The following is a 26,463-nucleotide window of genomic DNA, read 5'->3' on the forward strand; positions in this document are numbered from 1 at the left end:
CTATCTCAGGGAAAGAATTAGAACTGTGTATTGACCATCATCACAACCAATGCTAGATTTGATGGCTCAGCTATTGTGCCGTTTCTTACTTTGGACTTCCAGTTAGATTTCATCAAATTAAAGTACACAGAGACAAAAGTAGATTTTCAATTTTTTTTATTGTGCCTATTACGAAAAACAAAGCTTAGAATTCAAGTAGCAAAAGTGTCAGGTTCAGGATGCATAAAATGCAAGGCTTCAAGGCGGTTCTGGTTAAATGGCCCTAAGGGATGTGACTAGAGCTGCATGCTGTCTGTACTCAGCAGGCATGGTTATTTGGGTTGCCGGAGGAGCTGATGGAGATCATGGAGACAGTGGTGCTAAAGGACTACCCCGTGGCCCTGCCGCTGAGTGATGGCAGAATTCATTGTTGTTACAGAGTAAGACTGTCTGTTTGCCCGGTGGTTTGAAAAACCATTACACAATAATGACATAACAAAAAGTACACATGTGAACTGAAATAACCCAAACTCAGAAAGAAAGCCCAGTTAGATCCTCAGGGGTCATTTTTAGGGAAAATAAATGAAGACTAGCTGACTTCCTTCTGCCGCCGTCTGTTACAAACTGTTACCATGTCACAGTCTTCTGTTCTCCTGAACAGACGGAAGGCGATGATGGAAAAATAGATGGCACCCTTGAGGAGGAGGAGGAGGTAGGTGTAATAGGCAGAGACGTTGCTGAGCTGCAGCTGCAGGGGGGCTAAGAGAAGTTATTTAGTTAATTTCACCTCTTCTTTTGAAAGGATGGGACATATTAATGTGAGGGTGATCACAGCTATCTATTTCTGATGACTTCCATTGCACTCACACCCACACACCACCAAAACCCAAAGGCAAATATCTACCACAACCACCACCACAGACGACAAGACACTCAGAATCCAGTTTACAAGTAATGTCAATCAACAACCTCTGCTAAATCAACTTAGAACATTCCAAAATAGCAAAAGTAAGGTTGCATATTTTATGAATAAGTCCAACTGGAAAAATGTATTTGTTATAAGTAGCTTTTAGCATTTCTTCACTCCTACCATGTCTCTAGGTAATAACAGCTAACAACATTCATTAACCACTAACCAAATGCCAAACACTTGTTCTGAGAGCTTTGCATGCAAAGCTTTAATCTAATTTCTGTTTTACAATAAACCATGAGATTATTATTGTCATTCTTATTTTACAAATCAACTAAGGACAGAGAAGTAATTCGCCTGATGTCACGCACTTAGGAAGCGACAGCAGCCAGATTTTAATCCCAGCAACATGACCTTAAAGAACACACTCTTAGGTACTCTTTAATTCTGCATCTCCAAGTGCAATAAATACCCCAGACATCAAAAGGTTAAGCATAAAGATAAAGCTGAATTCTGGTTTGGAAGTATCTAAGCCATTACACATTATGTATACAGTGAGATTACTATTAAGGGTACAATCCATGCATATTTGGTGGTGTCCCGTGTTGTGGGTGAGAGGTTTTAGTAAAAGGGCATTACCTAAATTGGAAGAGAGCAGTTAATCCAAATTCTCTGAAACTTCAGGAGGTCATGGCTCACCCACCTGTCCTTCCTAAATGTCTCTCATTGTGGCTATGATGTTATAGGATGATTGCACTTAGTATCCTTTGAAGTTTTGGAAGAAATATATGATGTCAAGAAATAATTAACGACAATTATGGTTAGCTAGACTTGGTATTCAATGAACCACAGGCTGCTCTTCCTATGAAATTTTCCCCTTTATATGATCCAGAATCAACAGCAATTTCTGGGGGAAGAGATCTCAAAGGTGGTGTGCTCGTAACCCCTTGCCCTTGGTCAGGTAGAGTGTTAGCTGAGGCCCAGAGCCCCCTTGATATTGGAAATGGAGGAAAGATCCGCAGGGCTAGAGCCAATGTTTCTAGTCACTGTCTTTGTACATATTTTTGGAGAAAGGGCCAGAAAGTAGTACTGATTCTGTGCCAGCTAAATGGGATACCATATGCTAGACATTTCACATAGGTGAGCTTATCTCTTCAATAACTGAGTGAGGTGTATCTATTCCCAGTTGGCAAATGAGGAAAATGCTGCTAAGGAAATGTGCGTGATTTTCCTATATTGATTCAATTCATCATTAAAAAGAATTGGCAGTCAAGTCTACTCTGTGGTACTGTGAAGCCCGTGTATATACTCATCCCATGTGTCCACCATGTGTCAGGCCTGTGTTTGGGGTTTTTTGCACTAGAACTATATCTTAGAGGAGGAAGGGAGAACTGAGCAGTGTATGAACTCTTGATTCAGATGTTTTGTGCTGAAAGCTTAGATCTAGCTGTGTGGCATGGCGCAAGGAACTTAATTAATTTTAACTCATTGCTCTCATCAGTAAAATGGGGAAAAGATTATTCTATCACTTCATAGGATTATTATAAGAATTAGATAAGAAAATACATGCAAAACTCAGTATAATGCCTTCAGTGTAAGAAGATTTCACTACATGTAAATTTATGTTATTAGCTACTAGCAAGGACTGAAGACTTAAGAAATCTTGAGGCACCTTGATATTGTGTATTCCTCAGTCATTAGAAATAAAAGCCATACAAATGAATAAATTCCATTGTTGATATAATTCAGAGCCTATTACTGCATCCTTTAATTTACTTTCATCTCCTCCCAAAACCAGCATTTACTGTGTTAGGATAACTCTCAAGAAATGATCGTTGATTTAAAGAATCACTCAGTCTATTCTGCAACATCCAGCCATTCTAGTTTTCCTACTTTAAAACAAGGAGGTTCCAAAGTTTACTTTATCTAGAGGGGAAAAAAAAATGCCATAGCAGAGGAAAAAAATGGCAAACATATACAAAAACTTACATATTTCATCTTTCAGACAAACTTTTCTGGAAATAATGGCAGGGACATCTAGAAGAAATAAGATGACGTATTAGTCAATTGTTCATGCCTTTTATTTGACAGTGATATATATGTGTACGTTTGTGAGTGTGTGTATATATACATATATACACATATATACACATACATAAAATATGCCAACAGAGAGACAGGAGATATTCATGAGCTCCACAATTCCAGGAATAAGTGATCTTATCGACTATGAACAAGGGAAGTTCCAAAGGTAATTTATTAGGAGAGAAAAAAGTGCTTCAGTGTGACATAAAGGCAAACATACAAAAACCTACCACTTTCCTCTTTTGGGGAAACATTTGTACAATCAGTATCAGTGACAATTGAGGTGACAAGAAGAAGTGAGAGCACCAATTAGTAAATTATCAACGCCAATTACTCAACAGTGTGAGTATGTGTTTATATGACTATGTGTGTATGCGAACAAAACCACACACACACATGAGCTGCTGACCATTCTTAAAAATGTGAGCCCTACGATTTCAGGACTAGTTCATCTGATTCTATGTAATTCAGTAGTTCTAACTCATGAATTATATTGCTGCACATGAAGATGTTGACCCGCATGAAGAAGACATTTCTTATTCTTTATCAGAACTGGACGGTGATATCCAAGACTATCTTGTTTTCCTTCTGTATTCCTAGCTCCTACCACAGTGCCTGACACAAAGAAGGTGTTGGAGAAACACTTGTCAAATGGATCTGAAAGCAGGTTTGGGCTATAGTATTTGGGATAAATTCCAAGAATAAAAATGCTAGGTTAATCACGTTTATATGTTAAAATATCTTTAAGAACTGAGTTAACGTGTTTTAAAACAATTTCTTTCCCTTAACAGTGACTTACTCATCAAAAGATAAATCAAAATCTATTACCATGAATTGATTGAGGAAAAAACAATAAAGTAACAGTTTTTCGTAATAAAACTGTATATGTATCCTAAGTTCTCTCTCTCAACAAAGCTTGGTCAGATTCTTGGACCAGACTAGTTTTATCTTCTGCAAAATCATTTCCAGGAGTGGTCCTTCCAAGTTGTATTCTTAGCTTTTCACAAAAACTAAAAAGTTCCAAGAAACAGCATTAGAAATTGGCTGGAGAATGGCATTAACAGAACTGTTCTCGTTAGCTTTATTGCCCTGAGAAGCCCATAGGAGACATTTTTTTTTAACAAGATAGGCACCAAGTAAAACACATTCTGAACTGGAGCTTGTCTATGATGATCATCACCGTGGAAATTGCTATACTTATTATTTTTCCCTGATCACTAGAACAATCAAAACCTAACAGGACACTTCAGCCCAGTGGTTCTATTAAACATGTGCTTTGCATATCTTGCCTCCCTTATGTTACTTTGCTGTAGAAATAGTATATTAGGGATGTTGGATTAATCTTACCATACTGACTTCCAGGAAAGGAAAACAAAAAATAACAATAAATACATAAATAATGACGTGTGTTAGATTTTCAAAAGCAAGTGCTTTCACTGACAGTATGTCATTTGCTCTTAATTACCGCCCCAGGACAAAGCCAGGGAAAGTTTTTGAACCTAATTTGATCACGGGGGAATCTAAGGATCTGAGTAGATAAAGACTGACTTCAGAAATTCTGAAATGTCTCTGCACAATTTGTTATGTACTTGTTCCCTACGGCTTCGAAAGGGCTTGTTAACCACAGGGAAAAGTACAAACTGATTCCTTCTTATTTATAGGTGCTCTGTGGCCTGTGGTCTCTTGTGTTCATACTCAGGGCTTTAAGTTCTGAGACTAGATAGTTACCAGACCACTGCCAGGACCAAGGTACACTCAGTCCTCTCCACACTGTCTAAAAATATGCAGCATCTGCATCAAAGGGACTCCTCTGGGACATCATGCCTGAATCATGAGTGACCCTGAGAGGCTAGGAAAAGAAGATTTTCTCTTAAAATAGTGCATCCTCCTTGGGACAGTAAGTCATGCCACTGTCCTCATCCACACATCATTTCCAGGCCTGGCACAGGCCAGTTGTTCAATAAATGTTTGATGAACTGTATTTAAAATGGCAAGGAACACATTCATTATGTAGAATGGAACTATAGGTGTATACATCAGCCTTACTCCACCTCCAATGATGGAATTTTTCCTTGTGGTGTTGTATAAAATACAAATCAGGAAACCCTAAGACCATAATAAAACTTCAGTGGCCAAATTATTTATTTTTTGTGGAATTGCCATCTTACTCCCTCAAATGTATAGGATTTAGTGATCTAATAGCATTGTTTTGAGGTGGTACTCTGAGTAAAGCAAGATGAAAGTGAGAGTGATTCTGCTCTTGAGTAGAACATTCCTGAAAGATGTGTAATTGCCCTTGTTTCCTGATCAATAAGATCATCCAAAGTGGGATCTCTCTTTGAGCATCTCTTGTGTGCTAGAGCTAGGTGCTGTCACGGATCTTGTGTCATATAATCCATCCAACCATCTGAAAAGAAATCATTGTGACCTTAATATTTCAGAGGATGAGTCACAGGCTGAGAAAGTTAAGTAAAATTTTGTTTTTCTTTATTTTATGTTCCAAAGTCTTTACTACCTCAAATTTGGAGGGAAATAGAGGGATATTTGTGCTTCCAATAAATGAAACAACCTTTAAGAAAGACTTACATTTGTTTAGTTAATGATAATGATGGTGAGCCAGACGAGCTTTTCAGTGGACCACAAGGCTGCATCTCTTCGTAAGATGACATATTTTATCTTCAAGCATCAGAACTGCAGAATTATTACCTTTTGTTGTGGAGAGGGGTCCCACATGTGATGTGTTCCTACCTCATTGCCCTTAGTCAGACAAGGTGTTAGCTGAGGTCCAGAGACCCCTTGATATTAGAAATGGAGGAAAGATTAGCAAGGCTAGAGCCAATGCTTCTAGTCACTTTCTTTGTAGATATGTAGGGAGAAAGGGCCAGAAATTAGAACTGATTCTGTGGCAGCCAAATGAGATGCCTTATGCTAGATATTCAGCAAAGGTGAGCTCACCTCTTCAATAACTGCATTGGGCGTAATCATTTTAGATTGGCGGATGACGAAATTATTGCTCATAAAATGTAAGTAATTTTCTTATATAGATGCAACTAATCATTAAAAGACTGGGGTTCAAGTCCAGTCCATGAAATGTAAATAAATAAATATAATGAATAAATAAATAAATATATATATTTTATATATATGTGTGTGTATATATATAAATCTGTCAACAGAGACACGGCAGAGACACTCTTTAAAAGTTTGTGCCCTATAATTCCAGGCATAAATATTCTTGTCTACCATAAAGGAAAGGGAAGTTCCAGGTGAAGTTCAAAAGGTGATTTAGTCATGAGGGAAAAAAATGCCATACCATGACATGCAGGCTAGCATATAAAAGAATTTACCACTTTGCTCTTTTGGGGAGGCTATTATAGCATTAGTAGCAGAAAAAACTGGAAGAAATTAGGGCAATTATTGCTCAATTGTCCATGCCCGTTCTTTGACAGTGTGTGCATACATAGGAATATATACATATAAATATATGTATAGATATATATTTATATTTGGCAGACAAGAGACATAGTCACCAAAAATGTGAAAATTATGAGCCCCCAAATTCCAGGAATAATTGGTCTTTTGTATTTTAAGCCTGAGAAATACAAAAGTTAAGTTGATCCAGAAGGGAAATAGCCTATAGCATGACAGGGAGGCAAGCACAGACAATGACTTACTGCTTGTATCTGTCGGAGAAGCCATCGTAGAACCAACGGTAGTGGCCATTGAGGTGACAACTAGAAGAAATGAGACCAAGATTAGTCAATTCTTCGTGTCCATCACTTGATAGTCTTGATATGTGTTTATATGAGTAGGTGTGCATGCACACACACACACACATGCACACACACAATCTGCTGACAGAGAGACTGTCCTTAAAAACACGAGCCCTACAATTCCAGGACTAGTTCATCTGATTCTCAATAATTCAGTAGATCTCATTCATGAATTGTGTTTCTGCACATGAAGATGTTGACCTTCAAGAAGTACAGATCTTGTTCTTCTTTTCACAACTGAACAGTGATATCCAAGACTATCTATTTTCCTTCTATATTCACAGCTCCCAGCACAGTGCCTGTCACAAATGGAGAAATACTTGTTGAATGGAAAAAGAAACAGAAAATGTGGCTCCTCTAAATTCTTCAGCACACACTACTGACATGAAGAGTTGCTGCCAAAATCAATTCATCAACTCGCAGAATGCTCATTAGGACCTCACCTTTGAAGGAGTCTGGTTTAGCCTAATTCTCCCTGAATCAGACATACTTTTCCAGAGCATGAATATCGCAACATCCCCAACTCAGCACATGATTCTCTGGAACTGTGTTGTTTGTGGATGTGACAAGAGCAGGAATAAGAACTAATAGATTTTGAGTGATTACTTCTGCAGCAGGCACTATGTTAAATGCTTCTCGTGCATTGTCTCGTTTAATGCTCCACTTACATTGAAGTGAGTTGTGTTTTGAAAGACCCCTTGACACAAACAAAGTATGGTTGGAAATATAAGTATCTTGCTGATAGTTATACCAGTGAGGGCATAGCCAATATTCAAGGGATTGTTGTGGGAGATTCAGTAAGATAGAGCACGTGGAAAGGACTTTGTAAAAGTAATCCATAGAAATAGAAAATAATCTATAGCAACAACATAATTCCACCATTGTGGACACTGAAATAGTGTTCTCTTCCAGTTGTGTGAAATATTCTTAGCAAAGAAATTTTCTATTACAGGAGCCCTGCATTTCATTGCATTTCTTTCTAGAGATAGAAACATAGACCACGTCACATTTATACTTCTCTGAATATACACAACCTGAGGTGAGATTTATCTATGTTCCTATTTTTTTAAAAGAAGTCAAACATTTAAAGTTAAATTTTTTTAAAAAGTTAATTGACTATTGGAGGAACACAGAGTCGAAAGCATTGTTTTAGTTTGTCTGTTTTCTATTAGATGTGTTCTTGTGCAGATGGACATGGTTCTGGTACATAATTTTATGCACTGTATTGGATGTTTCTTTCATGCCTCTGAAAGTGGGTTTGAATGATAGGATTTGGAATAAATTTCAAGAATAAAAATGTTAGGTTAATCATGTTTATATATTAAGATATCTTCAAGAACTAACTTCAATGTGTTTTAAAACTCATTCCCTTAGCAGTGACTTATTCATCAAAAGATAAATCAAAGTCTCTTATTACCACTTATTGATTGAGGAAAAACAATAAAGCAACCCGTTTTCATAATAAAATCTATGTATGTATACTAAGTTCTCTATCTCAACCAAGCTTGGTCAAACTCTTGCACCAGACTAGTTATCTTCTTCAAAATCATTTCCATGAGCAGTCCTTCCAAGCTGTATTCTTAGATTTATCAAAAACTAAAATTTCCAAGAAACAGCATTACAAATTGGCTGTAGAACGGCATTAACAGAACTGTCCTCATTAGCTTTGTTGTCCTGAGAAGCCCATATGAAACATTTGTTTCAGAAATTAGGCACCGAGTAAAACACATTCTGAACTGGAACTTCTCTATGATGATCATCGCCATGGAACTTAGTATACTTATTTTTCCCTGATCACAAGAAAAATCAAAACCTAACAGGACACTTCAGCCCAGAGGTTCTATTAAACGTGTCCTTTGCATATTTGCTTCACCTCTGTTTCTTAGCTGTAGAAATAGTAAATTAGGGCTATTGAATTAATCTGATTTTATTGAGTTCCAGGAAAGGAAATTAAATGATACAATAAATCCATGAATAAATACATCCGTGTGGTGTTTTCAAAAGCAAGTGTTTTCACTGACATTATTTCATTTACTCTACATCATGGCCCAAGGAGAAAGCCAGGGCAAGTGTTCAAACCTAATTTGATCACTGGTGAAACCAAGGATGCCGGAAGATAAAGACTGACACTCAAATTTCACACTGGTACACGGCAAACGTTTTCACACATTTTGTTCTGAGCTTCTTCCTCACTGCTTCTAAAGGGCTTGTTAACCACAGGGAAAAGCACAGACTGATTCCTTCCAATTTACAGATGCTCTGGGGCCTTTGCTTTGTGGTTCTCATACTCAGGACTTTAAGTCCCAAGTCTAGAGAGTTACCCAGACCACTGTCAGGACCAAGGCTCATTCAGTCCTCTGTCTACACTGTCTAAAAACATGTAGCATCAGCATTAAAGGGGCCCCTTGGGGACATCATGCCTGAATCACGAGTGACCTTGAGTGATTAGGAAAAGAAGATATTCGCTTACAATAGTGCATTCTCCTGGGGACAGTAAGTCATCCCACTCTACTCATCCATATATCCCTTCCAGGCCTGGCACAGGCCAGTTCTACAATAAAGGCCTGTTGAGCTGCATTTACCAATGGCAAGAAAGACATCCATTATGTAGAATGGAAGTGTGTGCACCCATCAGCCTCTCCCAATCTCTAATTCTGGAGTTTTCCCTAACGATGGTATATGAAATGCAAATCTGGAAACCCTAAGACCGTAATAAAAATGCAGAGGCCAAATTATTTATTTTTCTGGTGAGCTGCTGTCCAGCTCCCTAAAATGAACACCATTTTGTCACCTAACAGCATTGATTTTGGGTTGTACTCTGAGTAAATCAAGATGAAAGTGTAAGTGACTCTGCTTGCTGAGAAGAACATTCCTGAAAAACGTATAATTGCTCTTATTTCTTGGTCAAGTCAGATCATCCAAAGCGGAACCTCTTTTTGAGCATTTCTTGTGTCCTGAGCGCCAGGTGATTTCCCATATCTTGTTTCATTTAACCCATGCAACCACCCTAAAAGACATTATTGTGACCTTGATATTTGAGGGGACAAATCTCATGCTGAGAAAACTTAAGTAAATTTTTATTTTTCTTTTTTATGTTTTGAAGCCTATACTATGTTAATTCTATGGAGAAATAGAGTGTCATTTATGCTACCAAAAAATGGAGTAACGTTGAAGAAAGAATTATATTTGTTTAATTAGCAATAGTGATGGTGAGCCAGACTAGCTATTCAGTGAACCACAAGGATGAGTTTCTACCTGATAAAATTTCCCTTTGGCAAGTTTTATCTTCGAGAGTCAGAACTGCAGAATCATTAGCTCTTGTGTGGAAAGGGATCTCACAGGTGATGTGCTCATAACTCCTTGGCCTTGGTCAGGCAAAGTGTTAGCTGAGGTCCTGAGGCCCCTTGAGATTAGAAATGGAGGAAAGATCCGCAGGGCTGGAACCAATGATTCTAGTCACTTTCTTTGTACATATGTAGGGAAAAAGGGCCAGAAATTAGTACTGATTCTGTGACAGCCAAATGAGATACTCTATGCTAGACATTCAGTATAGGTGACCTTATCTCTTCAATCACTGCATCAGGTACAATTATCACTGGTTCGAAGATGAGGAAATTGCTGCTCAGAAAATGTGAGTAATTTTCCTATATTGATGCAGCTAATCATTAAAAGAACTGGGGTTTGAGTCCAGTCTGGGATGCTATGAAGTCCCTGTACTTACTCACCCCCCACCATATGTCAGTCGTGTCTCAAGGCCTTGGCTGTGGGGTTTCTGGTTCTAGGACCATACCATAGAGGAAGAAGGAAGAGCTAAGTAACTGTATGAACTCTTCATTCAGATGGCTTATTTGAATCCCCGGGTCTAGCTGTGTGGCATGGAGTAAGGGACTTAACTAATTTTAACTTATTTCTCCCATCTAAAAAATTGTGAAAAAATATTGTACCACTTCATAGGAGTGTTATGGGTGTTAACCAGGAAAATGCACAAAACCACAGTACAATACCTTCTGTATAGAAAGCTCTCTACTGAAAGTACCTGTCAGTTCTTGTTATTTGGTACTAGCAAAGACCAAAGACTTAAAAAAAATCTAGAAGCAACTTCATATCACATATTCCTCAGTCATTAGAAACAAAAGCCACACAAATGAATGCAGTCCATTGCTGAAATAATTCAGAGTCTATTACTGCACTCTCTAATTTTCAATCATCTCATCCCAAAACAGGATTTACTGTTTTAAGATGGCTCCTAGGAAATGATGGTTGGATTTAAAATATCACTCAGTCAATTCTGCAACATCTAGCCGTTTTAGTTTTCTAGTCTTAAGACAGGAGAGTTCAAAAGTTAAATTTATTCTGAGGAAAAAAATGCTATAGCGTGACATAAATGCAGACATATACAAAAACTGAATAGCTTTCATCTTTTAGAGAAGCTTTTCTAGAATTAATAGCTGGAAACTCTAGAAAAAAGGAGAGCAAGTATTAGTCAATTTTTTATGACTTTAGTTGGTGAATTACGCATATATATGTGTATAAAATCTGCCAATGGAGGGACAGGAGAGATCCTCATTAAAAATATGTGCTCTACAATTCTAGTAATGACTAATCTTATCTACTATAAACCAGGAAAGTGCAAAAGGTGATATGATCAGGAGGGGGAAAAAAATGCCACAGCATGACACGAAGACAAACGTATAGAAAAACTTACCACTTTGCTCTGTTGGGGAAGCTGTTGTACCATTAGTAACAGTGACAACTAGAAGAAATGAGAGCAAATATTGGTCAATTCTCCATGCCCAGTATTTGGCAGTCTGTGCATGTGTATAGCTATATATATGTGTGTATATATATATATATATACACACACACATATATATGTGTAATCTGCTGACAGAAAGGAGGGACAGTCACCAAAGATATGAAAATTATGAGCCCCAAAATTCGAGGAATAATTGGTCTTTTGTTTTTTAAGCCTGAGAAATACAAAAGTTAAGTCCATGAGAAGACAAAAAACCTATAGCATGACAGAGAGGTAAACACAGACAATGACTTACTCCTTTCCTCTGTCGTAGCAGCCGTTGTAGGAGCAATAGTGGTGGTCATTGAGGCGACAACTAGAAGAAATTAGAGCAACATTAGTCAATTTTTCATGCCTGTTGCTCAATACTCTGGTTATGTCTTTGTATGAGTAGGTGTGTATGTACACACACACACACACACACACAGACACACACACACACATAATCCACTGACAGAGAGCTTGCCCTTAAACACGTGAGCCCCATGATTCCAGGAGTAGTTCACCTAATTCTATGTAATTCAGTAGATCTCATTCAGTTATCTTGTTTCTGCACCTGAGGATGTTGACATTCATGAAGAATATGTTTTTTTCTTCTTCATCACAAGTGGATGGTAATGTCCAACACTATCTTGTTTTCTTTTTGTATTCACAGTTCCTGGCACAGTGTCTGTCACAGAGGAGGTGAGGAAGAAACACTTGTCCAATGGAAAAAGAAACAGAAAATGTGGCTACTCTATAGTCTTCGGCACACACCGCTGACATGGAGAGTTGCTACCAAAATCCATCCATCAAAATTAGAATCCACAAAAGAATCTCACATTCGAAAGTATTTGATTTCGCAAATTTCCCATGTAATCTGAGGAAGCACGTGGACAATATACAGACATAGCTACATCCATGTTATGTTTTCAAAAGCAAGACCTTTCACTGACATTATTTCATTTGCTCTTTGTCACAGCCCCAGGAGAAAGCCAGGGCAATTGTTGGCACCTCATTTGGTCACTGATGAAACTCAGGATCCAAGAAGGTAAAGATTGACTTCAGAAATTCGGGCTAAAAGGTCTTCACATGTTTCATTATGTGCCTGTTTCGCACTGTCTGAAAAGGGTTTGTTAAATGAAATAATCCAGACAGAGAAAGACAAATACCACATGATTTCACTCATATGTAGAAGATAAACTCATAGATAAAGAGAACAGATCAGTGGTTATCAGAGGGAAAGGGGATTGGGGGCAGTGGATGTAAGGGGTAGAGGGGCACACAGATATGGTGACAGATAACAATTAGACTACTGGTGGTGAGCACGATGTAGTCTACACAGAAACTGATAAATAATAAGGAACACCTCAAATTACACAATGTTATAAACCATTATGACCTCAAATAAATAACTGAAAAAAGAAAGAATACGAAGATAAAAGCTATACGTCTCTGAATATCTGTCCTTTTGTAGAATCTGAGTTTGGAACCATGCAAATATTTTACAAAGTTATAAAACAAAATTAATTTTTTAAAACTTCCTAAAAAGTAAAATGAAACAAATGAACCTGTACATCCAGTTGGTGGCTTAAGAGAGAGAGAAGATATTCCAAGAAGCATTACAACCTTAATTCTACTGTACAAACAAACCACAAAAACTGCAATAAACTCCTAAATTGTTTTCAGTATATTGTTGAAGGTCATGTTAGTATTGTTATTCTGAAATTAATGTTTGTATTCTAATAAGAAATTACATTGCTGTTATTGAGAACAAGATGATTTGGCGTCTGAGAAAAGAGTTGCCCGTATAAGCTGGATGAGGTTAAATAAAACTGTTATTATCCTGAATTTCAAAAAAAAAGGGCTTGTTAACTCAGGGCCCCAGGAGAAAATCAAAGCAAGTTTTCAAACCTAATTTGATCACTAATGAATCTAAGGATCCGAGTAAATAAAGAAAGACTTCAGAAATTTGTAGTATTACACAGCAAGTTCTCTGCACAATTTATGTGCTTGTTGCACAGGGCTTCAAAGGGCTTGTTAACCACAGGGAGAAGTACAAACTGATTCCTTCTCATTCATGGGTGCTTTAGGGCCTTTGGTCTGTTGTGTTCATTCTCAGTTATATGAAATACAAACCTGGAAAAACTAAGACCATAACAAAACTGCAGTGGCCAAATTATTTGATTTTCTGTTGATCTGTCATCTGGCTCCCTCAAATGAACACCATTTGGTTGCCTAATAACATTGTTTTGGGGTTGTACTCTGCATATAGCAAGATGAAAGTGAGAGTGACACTGCCTGCTGAGTAGAAAAATCATTGTCATCTTAATATTTTAGAGGATGACTCTCAGGATGAGAAAAGTTAAGTATGTTTTCATTGTCTTTTTCTTTTTACTGTTCCAAAGCATATACTATTTTAATTCTACGGGGAAATACAGGGTCAATTTTGGTGCCAATAAATGGAATAACATTTAAGAAAATTTATGTTCGTTTGTTTTTCCTTAACATTTGACAGAAATGGTGTTGTATCCCTTTGCAAAGAAATGTTCTGAGAGGTTATATTTACATACACATACCTTGATTTACTGAAGGAAAGAGAATCTCTTGGTCAACCCCTCCTTTATTTTTCTCGTGTTGGACGATACATTTGTGTTCTTTATCCATTGACTCTTCAGTCACGGTCAGCCAGCTGAGTTTCATGTATGTGTCACTGATCTTCATGGTTTTTCCCTCCTGGGACTCCAGAATTGTATTGCCATTCTTTTCTTTCCAATATACCTTGATAACATCTGGGAAAAAATTCTCAAGAAGACAAAGATGTGTTCCAGCCTTGTGGAGGTTGATTTCAGCAATTGAAGGAAGAAAAATGGTGGGCTTGGGAGAAGTGTCTGCAGGAAGGCGTCTATCTATGGGGGAAATGGAATAGCAATTAAAAAGATTCATCAGAGAAGCACAAAAACTGTGTGGTCTGAAACAACTTAATGCAAAGTAAAAGGAAGAAAAGCCACCATTGAGTTAGTGCTCACCATGGCCTTCCTTCCACTACAGGTTGTGGGTATTCATTGTTCTTATTTTCAGTAGGAAAAGAAGTTCCAGAGGTAATGTAACTTGCCCAGAGTCACAGCTCTAACTGGCAGAGCCTGGATTAAACCTTGGTCTTTGTTCTTTCTCCACATGCTAAGATGGGGTGTGACTCTTAACTGCCCCATTTCAAGGCATCTAACATTCAAGAACACGTGCATTTTTTAAAATCTCTTTTGTTCCATCATAGTGGAGTTTGTTTTCAAGGTGAGTGGGAAGGTGGCGGGGATGGGGAGGAGATCAGGTAATGTTGATGATGTCTCTGCACATGAAACCGTTTGGTCTTTTTAAAAGTATTTCCCTTTCCTATCCTGTGATTTTTGTGGCTTATGCTCTTTGGGCCAAATAACATTTTCTCATGTTCTGCAGCTCTGCGAAACCTCACTCTTCATTGAACTGTTTCTGGAATGCACCATATTTGTCTTATTTGCCATATAAATAAATATCAGGAGGAAGTTTTTCATTTTTTCGTAATACACTGCACAGTCACTTGTTATTCAGAGTCCATTTCCATGTGTACTTGTCAATAAGGTAGACCTTTTAGCTTCAAATGTGGAACCATGCCCAGTTATGAGTAAATGAAGATCTCCCACTTGATGTCTAATTTTATATAATATCTCAATTTCACATCTGAACCACCCCATGGTTTTGAGTAGGGCGTACAGAACCTCCAAATTACTTACAATGTTTGGAATTTAGAAGCAAAATTTCTAAAACTTCTATTAAAAAATTATTGATTATTTTCAGAAACTCTATGAGATTAATCTTATCAAGTAAATGCACTCATCAGGATTTTGTTTCACTTCGGAAAAGGTTCACCAAAAGCATATTTTATTTTGGAATTTCATTTGAAGTTCAAGCACGACGAAGAATACACCACATTTTGAATCTCAGTGTCTCCTCTGAAATTCGTATCTTCCCTAAAATGCTGCTGAACTGTTTTAGAGTTCCACTATTTTCTTTGTCCTCACCTGCTCAATAAAGTACATATATCACTGGTGTAATGTTAAATGTCACAGTTCCAGAATCTCTTGCAGACATAATGTCAAAACACATAAGAGAACATCATCGTTTACAAAGGCATGTCACTTGGATGCTGGAATGTTAGTTGACTACACATTTATTGTTAATCTAGTGATGGGAATTATAAATATTAAAACTCTTTCCAATTTTATTTCCAATTGACACACAGATGCTTTACTAATATTCTCTTTGTGCTAGTTTGGAGTTGCATTATTCAATGGACAATTTCTTACGAAAAGAAGGATTAGACGTCTCATTTGAGAAGAAAAGAAAAAAGAATTCTAGGGAAGATCTGACTCTAGCAAAACTCCTGATTTTTGCACTAAATCAGTAAGCAAACAAAGTTGAGTTCTTCCTCATGCTTAGGTATAATTAGGTCTTAATATGCTTATTTTAATTTTATACATCTTGCTTCTAGTGTAAATGACACTTTATTGATGATGACAGTAAGACACTATATTTCTCCAACCTTATACTTTGTTTGTAATGTAAAAAGTGTGTTATCAAACAAGATGAATTTTTCAATCCTACATCATATTTACATAAGTTTAGTCTTTAGTCAATATATTAAAGAATCTAATTCTCATCTTATGAGCTTTTGTTTATTCATAGGAATACCTCTGCTTCGTTACAACGATGAAATTGAAATTGAAATGATCAATTGAAAAATTTCTGTGTAACACCACACTATTCTTACCACCTGTCACTTTTCCTTACCTGGAATTTGTTTCATTCTTTTAAAGATAAAATGAATCTTGAATTTCCATAACTTTCTCAATATAATAGTCAGCTGAGTATTAAATAGTGTACTTGTGTATATAGGGTTAGTTCCTATATTTTAAATAATTATATGAGATGCTTTTTACTTAAAAATTCTTTTCAAACCTTTTAACAGTGTTTTTCGTGGTCAAAATAATTTTCATGTTGCATAGAAAGGAAATCAGGTAAAAAAATTAATAAACCTAATTCATTTATATAAATTCCTCTGCATGATCAAATAACACATTTGAGTGAAATTGCCTGAGTTGTTTATATTTTACTAAGATGCAGCAGTATAATTTCTACATAAATTTAGCAAATCTCAACTACATTTTTAATTGAAAGTATGATATTTCAAACCTACACATTGATATTTATTTGTGTTCTCTAGTTTCTCCTTTTAATTTTTCTTTTATCAAGTAAGCAATTACAGCTCTTTCATATTTAAGTGAGCGTTTCAAATTTGTGACAAGTTTCTGCAATAATTGATTTTACACCAAACATTTTCTGTATGAATTTAAACTTTTTTCTGATAAACATGAACATGAAGCTCAAACTTCTTGCTTATAAATTTTAAAGCCAATAAATATTGCTATTTGAAATGATATCAGCTAAAATATAGACTATGATTTAAAGCATAGAACAAAAACAAAATAAAAGACAAACAAATTTTAATCTCACTTTTCTTGCCAAGTAAGGGAAAAATCTGCTAAAGAGAAACAAACACCTCCAAATTCCTACCCTGTGTGTGAGTGGACAGACAGTAAGATAACTTTCCAGTGGAGCAGTTGGAAGGAAGCTGATTCTCTGGAGAGTTGCTGCTTTGTCCATGTCATTGGCTGCAAACCACTCCCCACACTGGATACAAATCTCTCTTCACATTTGAATTGGGGGAACGTGTATCCAGCACTTGTTAGGTGTTGGACAATGTGCCAAGTACTTTACTCACACGATTTCATTTGACTCTCATACAAGCCCTGCTGGATACAAACTGTCATCCCCTTTTATGGATTAGGAAACTGAGGCCAGAGAATCGTCCCCCAAGTTCACATAAGCAGGACGTAAGTGGTGGAGCCAGGTCAGCCTGACTCCAAAGACCAGGCTCTTTGACAACACCCTCTCATTGTTAGAAAGGAAATGTGTCAACTAACAAAACTCACCAGTGATAATAAATTTTATCCTTGGACCAAACACTTTCATGATAATTTCATACGTCGTATTTCAGTTCCCTACGTAACTCCATATGTACACAAAACCAAATACTATTCTAATCGTTGCACAACGGTATCCTTGCTGTCCTTGTGACAAGGATTTGTTTTAAAACCTCTTAAGATTTCAACATCCAATCCTCATCACGTTCCTGTTTTTCCTAAAGTTTCTTAACTATCATTGCAATTTAATTCCTTCTTGCCTTCCCTCTATCACCCTCAAAAGTTCCATTCTTCTGACACTTACCTGTGATGACAAGTTTTGTTCCAACACCGAAGAGTTTTGTATAATAATTCCACAGTGATCAACTCGTATCAAAAACTTTAGACTAATTAGCTTCTCTGAGTTCTTCAAATTCTAGGGCACTATGTGATCTGTGACTCAAGACACCAGGGTTTTTGTCCTGGTGCATTTTGCTCAAAACGAGTTTACAGCCAAGTTCTGGGGCTGAGAAATCAAGTAAACTAAAGGCTTTGGTGCTTTATTTGTTTGAAAACAATGATGTTAGTGTAAATCAATCCAACATCCCTACCAGAGCTGCAGTGAGACCTAAATGAAACAAGATCTGAAAAGGATTTAATTAAAAATGTTATAGAAATAGAGATTATTATTAGGTTATTATTATTATTAGTGACAATTTGTGACGACTGTGTGCTCCAATATGACATCTTAATCTCATGGGACCAAACCTTGCCCTTACTAACAGGCATTCAGTGTTTTGGCGTTGCAATTAGATGGCGACAATTAAGTGTGAAGACTTGTCCCTTTGTTTGCATTCCACTTTGCTCTAATAAGCCTGGAATTCTCAAAGCCATAGTCAGAGGAAGTGTGCCTTTCATACAACCAATAAATAGGCAATCATTGTCTTATCTTACTGCTGTATTCCCAGAGTTAAGAAAATCAAATAGAGCATTGGCTAAAGCCTAATAATATGCAGTCAGTGTATGGAACTGCTTCACTTGTGTTGTCCGAAACAAATGGTTCTTTTCCCTAATCAACAGCACAATCTATTTGCATTCCAAGTTTTCGCCAGAAATTTCAGACTCCAATTGATATCTTTCCAGTTCATGTGGAAAGTTCAGCTTGGAACTCTTGGCAGTGTGCCTTCAAGGCAAAATGGCTGGAGAGACAGCAAGAGGCCTGTCCTCAAATCCTTCTATTGTCTCGTTAGATCACTAAACGTTACCTGACTGACCGTGTCTGCTGAGAGTCACCATCTGTGGATGACATTCAATGCTACAATACCCAAAGCATTGATGCAGTGCTGGTATAAAACGGGTTTGCTGAAAGATGACTTCTTCCATTTTATAAATTGGATTTAAAGGCAATGCCCACTCCATATTTCACTTTGCTCCTAAAGGACTCATGCATTAAAATCCTTTACTAATTTTATAGTGGGATAAACTTATCTTATATGTAAATTTGATTTGTTTCATTTTACCAGTTAATGAAAAGGCTGAATTCCACTACATTTTTTCTCCTACCTTTGAGCAGAAAATTTGAGCCTGTGCTTCTTGCTAGATAATCAGAGACCTTTTTTCTTCTGCTCTCCTTAGTGGTTTTGACATTTATTTTTATTTCATGGTCTGACTGTACACACATACCTCTGAAACATTACGGGTTCAGTTCCAGACCACCACAACAAAACAAATATTGCAATTAAGCAAGTCACACAACTTTTTGGTTTCCCAGTGCATATAAAAGTTACATTCACAATATACCATAGTCTATTAAGTGTAGAAGCATTATGTCTAAAAAACAATGTACCTACCTTAATTAAAAAATACTTGATTGCTGACGAATGCCAAGTATTTGAGCCTTCAGTGGGTCCTAATCTTCTTGCTGATGGAAAGGCTTGCTCAATGTTGATGGATGCTGAATTGTCATGGTGGCGATTGCTGAAGACTGAGATGGTTGTGGCCATTTCTTAAAATAAGACAACATTGAAGTTTGCCACATCAATTGAATCTTCCTTTCACAAACTATTTCTCTATAGCATGTGATGCTGTTTGATAGCCTTTTACCCACAGTAGCACTTTCAAAATCAGAGTCAATCCTTTCATATCTGCCGCTGCTTTATCAACTAAGTGCATGTAACGTTCTAAGTCCGCATGGTCATTTCACAGTCTCCACAATGTCTTCACCAGGAAGAGATACCATCTCAAGAAACCAGTTTCTTTGTGCCTTCATAAAGAAGCAGCTTCTCATCCATTAAAATTTAATCATGAGACTAGAGCAATTCACTCACACCTTCAGGCTCCACTTCTAATTCTAGCTGTCTTGCTATTTCCACATATCTTCAGGTACCTCCTCCACTGAAGTCTTGAAGCCCTCGAAGTCGTCCATGAGAGTTAAATAAACCTCTTCCAAATTCCTGTTAATGTTGATATTTTGACCTCTTTCAACAAATCACAAATGTTCTTAATGACATCCAGAATGGGGAATCCTTTCTAGAAGGTTTTCAATTTACTTTGCCGACATCAATCAGAAGAATTACTATGGCAGTTCTAACCTTCTGAAATGTATTTATCAAATAATAAGACTGGGAAGTCAAAATTACTCCTTGATCCATTGGCTACAGAATGGACTTTTCGTTAGCAGGCCTGAAAAGAACATGAATCTCATTGTACATCTCTATCAGAGCTCTTGGGTGAACAGGTGCATTGTCAATGAGGAACAATACTTTGAAAGGAATCCTCTTGTCTGAGCAATAGATCTCAACAGTAGGCTTAAAATATTCAATAAAGCATGTTCTAAACAGATACCCAAGTTTTACTGTTTCAGTCATATAGCACGGGCAGAGTAGATTTAGCATAATTCTAAGGACCCCAGGATTTTCAGAATGGCAAGTGAACATAAAGTCATCAGCTGCATTAGCCTAGAAAAAGAGAGCCAGTCTGTCCTTCAAAGCTTTGAAGCCAGGCGTTGAGTTCTCCTCTCTAGCTACGAGCGTCCTAGATGGCATCTTCTTCCAACATAAGGCTGCTTCATCTACATTGAAACTCTGTTGTTCAGTGTAGCCACCTTCATGAATTTTCTTAGCTGGATCTTCTGGAGAACTTGCTGCAGCTTCTACAGCAGCACGTGCTGCTTCCCCTTGCACTTCTATGTTATGGAGATGGCTTCTGTCCTTGAACATCGTGAACCCACCTCTGTTAGCTTCAACTTTTCCTCTGCTGTTTCCCAACCTGTCCCAGCATTCATAGAATTGAAGGGCGTTACAGCCTTGCTCTGCATTAGGCTTTGGCTTAAGGGAATGTTGTGGCTGATTTGATCTTCTATCCAGATTGCAAAAACTTTGTCCACATCAGCAATAAGGCTGTTTCACTTTCTTACCATTTGTGTGTTCACTGCAGTAGCACTTTTCATTTCCTTCAAGAACTTTTCCTTTGCAGTCACAACTTGGCTAGCTTGTGTAAGGGGCCTAGCTTTTGGCTTATCTAGGCTTTGATATGCCTTCCTCACTCAGCTTACTCATTTCTAGCATTTATAACTTAAAATGAGGGACACGAGGGTCTTCTTTTCACTTGACCACCTAAAGGCCATTGAACAGTTATTAACTGGCCTAATTTCCATATTGTTGTGTCTCACTGAATAGGGAGGCCCTGGGAGAGGGATGGAGATCCTGGAACAGTCGGTGGAGCAGTCAGAACAAACACAACATTTATTGATTAAATTCACTGTCCTATATGGGCAGAGTTCATGGTGTCAAAAACAATTACAGCTGTAACATCACAGATCACTGACCACAAATCACCACAATAAATATAATAGTAATGAAAAACTTTGAAATATTGTGGGAATTTCCAGAATGTGACACAAAGAAACAAAGTGAGCAAATGCTTTGGCCAAAATGGCGCTCATAGACCGATGGACACAGGGTTGACACAAACCTTTGATTTTTTATTTATTATTCTATTTTTTAATTTTTTATTTATTTATTTTTTTGAGGAAGACCAGCCCTGAGCTAACTACAGCCAATCCTCCTCTTTTTGCTGAGGAATACTGGCCCTGAGCTAACATGAGTGCCCATCTTCCTCTACTTTCTATGTCGGATGCCTACCACAGCATGGCTTTTGCCAAGCAGTACCACATCCAAACCCAGGGTTCTGAACCAGCAAAACCCCCGCCACCGAGAAGCAGAACATGCAAACTTAACTGCTGCGCCACACAGCCGGTCCCCAGACCTTTGATTTTTTAAAAAAGCGTATCTGCAAAGGGCAATAAAGCAGAGTGAGATACACTGTGGTATGCTTGCACGATATATTTGATTTTAAGTCTTATCGAATTGAGATGATTTTTGAAATAGGCAGTTGAAATAAATGACAAACGGTTTTTGAATTATAGCTTGCTTCTTTTTCTGCCCCAGTGGTTGTTAGATTAGTGAGGTCTAATCCAACTGTGACTTGAGAGTTGAGAGAATATGTTTGCAAATCCTAGCTGTGTGATATATACACAAAACATGCAGAATTCAAACAGACTAAAAGTGCCAGAACATAAGGTAAGTTTTTCTTTCTCAAAACTATCCCTGAGAAAACAGGGGTCGCCTTATGTTCCAGTCCTTGTGTAACTTCTTGTACTAAAAGAGGCTATTCTAATACTCTGCTGTGATCCAAAAATACTACTTGGACAAGATCTCCAGACGAAATTAACTCAATTAGCACTAGTTTTGGAACTAAAGGTGGTGAAAGAAAATAAAGAAATTGATCGTGGTTTGGTAAATATTACTTGGGAATAAAGCTCTACAGTTTATGCTTTCATTACACTTTCTATTTCTATAGAACAGAATAAATGAAATTTATTTCTATTTCTATTCTATATTTCTATTCTATATTTCTATTATATAATATTATATATATTCTATATATAGAATTCTATATATAGAATATATAGAATATTGTAGAATATTTCTATTCTATAGAACAGAACAAATGAAAAAAAAATCCTTCCTTTTATTTTATCAGTGGAGAGTTGCCTCTTTGAATAAAATATCCAGTGATATCATCCTACCGGGATCCCCAAACAGACACTCAGTCCCTAAGGTGACCCAGAGAGTTGCTCTAAGAAGATGTTTTAGATGCATGCGAAGACTCTGAACAAAATGTTTAATGAAATGTTTTAATGAGGGCAAAAAGAACATTTCTCAACTCATATTTGTATTGATATAATTTTTAAGTTTGTGGCCATAATCTAATTAAGAAATTATGTATTATAAATGGATATTTGTATTTATCTATATCACTAGAAATTTATAGATTCGAGCTGCAAAAGCCCCTCTTTTTTTGACTTCCAGACATTTCTACTGGAAAATGAGGGGCCATTTTATATCAGGCTAATATTATTTGAGATAATTCTTATTACATTATAATAATTTTTAGAGACAGGTAAAAATTGGTCTCAGAAAATTGAAAGTTTTACCAATCACTGACTGTTTATTATATTGTGACCTGTAGACTAGGTGGTGATTAATACATTTATCTGTACTCCTGAATTCATAAAGAATTCCAATGGTGGCCATTTGAATTCTGAAGAATTGACATTTTTATCACTGACCATGTTGGAAATTTCCTTATGTAATTTCATTTACTCCTCACAGCATCCATGAGATGATTGTTGCCTAGATTGAACAGATAGGTAGGAATACATCAAAATGTTATCAGAGATTACTGTTGATATATGATTTTAATTTTGTCTTTATTTTTGTATTTTGAAATTTTTTTCATGATTAGCAAGTATTATTTTTGTAATTTTAGTAGAGAAATAACAAGTGAACCAAATCATCCATGCAAAAGGATGATTATACAGAAAAGGTAAACCCAGGATCAAAGTCTGTACTTGTCCTTGCACTACATTGTCCTAAAAAAAGTTTGCCAGAACCAGCATGAATTATATCTGTGCCACCATTATTTAATTTGCTGCAATTTATTGAATATGTAGTAAGTTAAGGAAAAAAGAATTAGAATGCTGCTTTTCAGTTTATGAATTCTTTGTTCATATGATCACAGCCACTAAGGAAACCAAATTATATAATTTCTTTCATGTTTTCAATGCTTTACCTATTTTGTGAGAATTCTTTGAAAACTTTCATTTCAATGGATCTAGTGGGCTAGCAACATCCTTGTGAGATGTTCTCTTTCATTCAGGCAAAATTTTACCTTTAAGGCTAACAAGGACTGAATAAATTTACTGGACTGAATTTAGAAAAAAAATAAACCCAGCTTATGACATTCTTGAATACGGTCATCCAGTTAAATATTTTAATACCTGATGTTAATCATCCTCTCACCAAATGACACGTTTAGCAATTTTCATTCATATTTACTATTAGCTATTTTTGGAATCAAATATCTAAAGTTCATTACACATCTTTCAATACAGAAATAGCAAATGGACCTACTTCCTCCCCCTCTTAGGGCCTCACAATTGGTGTAACTAGTTAACTCCTTGTGAATGTCCTCCTTGCTAGCTCAGGCAGAGAACTGACTCCCAGGACCTGGATGGAATAGAACACTTATCCACTAGACTAGAAGCTTTAGAACATTGGGACTGAGTCTATTTGTGTCTTGTCACCATTTTATCTCTAGCCTCCAGTATAGAAAGTGTCTTCAATGAGGGTTTTTGTCAGAATGAAAGAGCAAACGAGGATGTAAAACCATGCAGACTCTTTTCATGGACCTTGAGCAGAAATGGCTTAATGAACTCACAAATTCCCCTAAACTGGCCCATCTCTAGGAAATTCATCCAGAGTTGTGAGCATACATTTTCACTGATCTCAGTATACTTTTAAGGAGTTAGAGTAATAAGTGAGATTTATTAATGTTCTATAATCAATTACTTTAAGAATTAGTTTTTTGCACTGCTGTTGGGGATGACATTAAAAAACCCATAATATACGTTTGGCAGGTTATTGAAAGAAAGGAGAACTAAGTTTTACCTCAAAATATAGAGAAGAGGTAATTAATAAAAGTGTCTCTCACTAAAAGATCGTCTACAAGTAAAGCATCTTGAAGCAATAACTTCTAATGGATAACTGCTATAGTCCTAAAACCATGTGAACTTCTAGTATGACTCTACTATTTTTTTTGTGTGTGTTTTAAAAGTATAATTTCAATCTGCTTACAACCAGGGAAGTAAACAAACTATTTACAGAGTAGTTTTGTTTTCCTATACAGTAACCAGCAGCTGTAAACTTGCTGTTCATATGCCGAGCCCACATATACGACAGTCAAGTAAGGATGATCCTAAATTGCTTTTTCTAAAAAGCACTTATCAACTTTTCATTACTAGGGTAAAAATAGAAAAAAATTACTTACCAGAGGGAGTTACTATGAGCTTAGTTCCGTCTCCAAATATCTTGATCCAGTTTGAGGTATCACACTGGTTACAGCTTCTGCAAAAACTCAGCCTTCTCCTCAGGTTCATGATGTAACTAGCAGTTAAAAAGCTGTGTACTGGCAATTTGATCTTCTGAGTTCCTTTGGAAGTCCTTGAATATAAGCTTCGTGGCATCAGATATTTTACAATTTTTCCTCAGATAAATTGACCCAAATGTCTGTTTTCCAGCAAGGTGGTAATCATTGAAAAGCATTGATGGCAAAGGGAAAGAATAAAAGAGGAAAAAGAAGAGATCATTCCCAACTTGTCAAGCAACTACTTTTTAAAATCACTAGGAAAAGCATTCAGAGAATAAAGTTTTGTTTTGTTTTTTTAATTCCAGGTGTTCAGTTGTTTAAACTGCTCAGAGATTGCATCAAAGGAAAGGACCTTTTGTTCTCACAAACATCAGCGCTGCTTCATTAGTGATTTTGGAATGTGTTTCTGAAAGGAAGATACTCTTTAGCAGCTAAAATGGAAATATGCCCATTTTAGGCATATTCAAATATATGGCAATTCGAATATACTGGAGAAATGTGAACAAACTTCCCATTTATTTTACTTTATCTTTTTTGCTAAGGAAGATTTGCCCTGAGCTAACATCCACTGTAAATCGTTCCCATTTTTTTGTATGTGAGTTGACACCACAGCATGGTCACTAACGTGAGTGATGTGAGTCCGGGCCAGGGAACTGAACCCAGGCTGCCGAGTCAGAGTGCACTGAACTTACCACTAGGCCACCGAGGTCAAAGTTTCCCACTTTTAATGAAGCCTTGTTACCATTGGCAATATGATTCTTCACCCAGCAATGTCAATGAGAAAATGATTTCTGTGATGACATTACTTTTCCTGGAATAAATGCAGAAATTTATATAATTCTATCTCCTATGAAATATCAGGTTCTTTATTTAAACTAAAATTTGAAATGACATCAAGCACTTTTTCCAAACACAAGGTTATGAAACTAGAAATCAACTGTGAGAATAAAGCTGGTAGAATCACAAATATGCTACTGAATAACTATAGGATCAATGAACAAGTCACAGGGGAAATATAAATAAAGTAGCTAAAGACAAATTAAAAGGAAACATGTCCTACCAAAATCTATGAGATGCATCAAAACTGGTACTATGTGCAATGTTTTTAGCAATACAGGCCTACCTCTAAAAACAAGAAAAACGTTTATCTCCAATAAACACTCTAACATAACACTAAAGGAACAAGAAAAGGGAAAACAAAGAAAGCCAAAAATCAGTAGAAGGAAGGAAATCATAAAAAGCAGAGTGGAAATAAATGAACTAGAGATGAAAAAGAAATAGAAAGGATCAATGAAACTAAGAGCTGGTTCTTTGAAAAGATAAACAAAATTGACACACCTTTACTAGACTCACTAAGAAAAAAAAAGAAGACTCAAATAAGTAAAATCAGAAATGAAAGAGAGAAAATTACGACAAAGACCACAGAAAGAAAATTGATAGTAAGAGAATAATATG

At 36.7% G+C, this 26,463-nt stretch overlaps 2 gene segments (V, D, J or C); both read right to left on the reverse strand.

Moving 5' to 3' along the window:
• The window catches only part of LOC100061555 (T-cell receptor gamma chain C region C10.5-like), a 79,980-nt gene that overhangs the window by 38,927 nt on the left and 14,590 nt on the right, over positions 1-26,463 (reverse strand).
• On the reverse strand, positions 140-25,237 carry LOC100061654 (T-cell receptor gamma chain C region DFL12-like). The segment is given in 7 exon segments: positions 140-738; positions 2,879-2,926; positions 6,649-6,708; positions 11,453-11,500; positions 11,799-11,858; positions 14,101-14,430; positions 24,910-25,237. Coding segments are annotated over 7 exon segments (912 nt in total).

This window comes from Equus caballus, chromosome 4 (genome assembly GCF_041296265.1).
Source record: "Equus caballus isolate H_3958 breed thoroughbred chromosome 4, TB-T2T, whole genome shotgun sequence".
Lineage (NCBI taxonomy): Eukaryota > Metazoa > Chordata > Mammalia > Perissodactyla > Equidae > Equus > Equus caballus.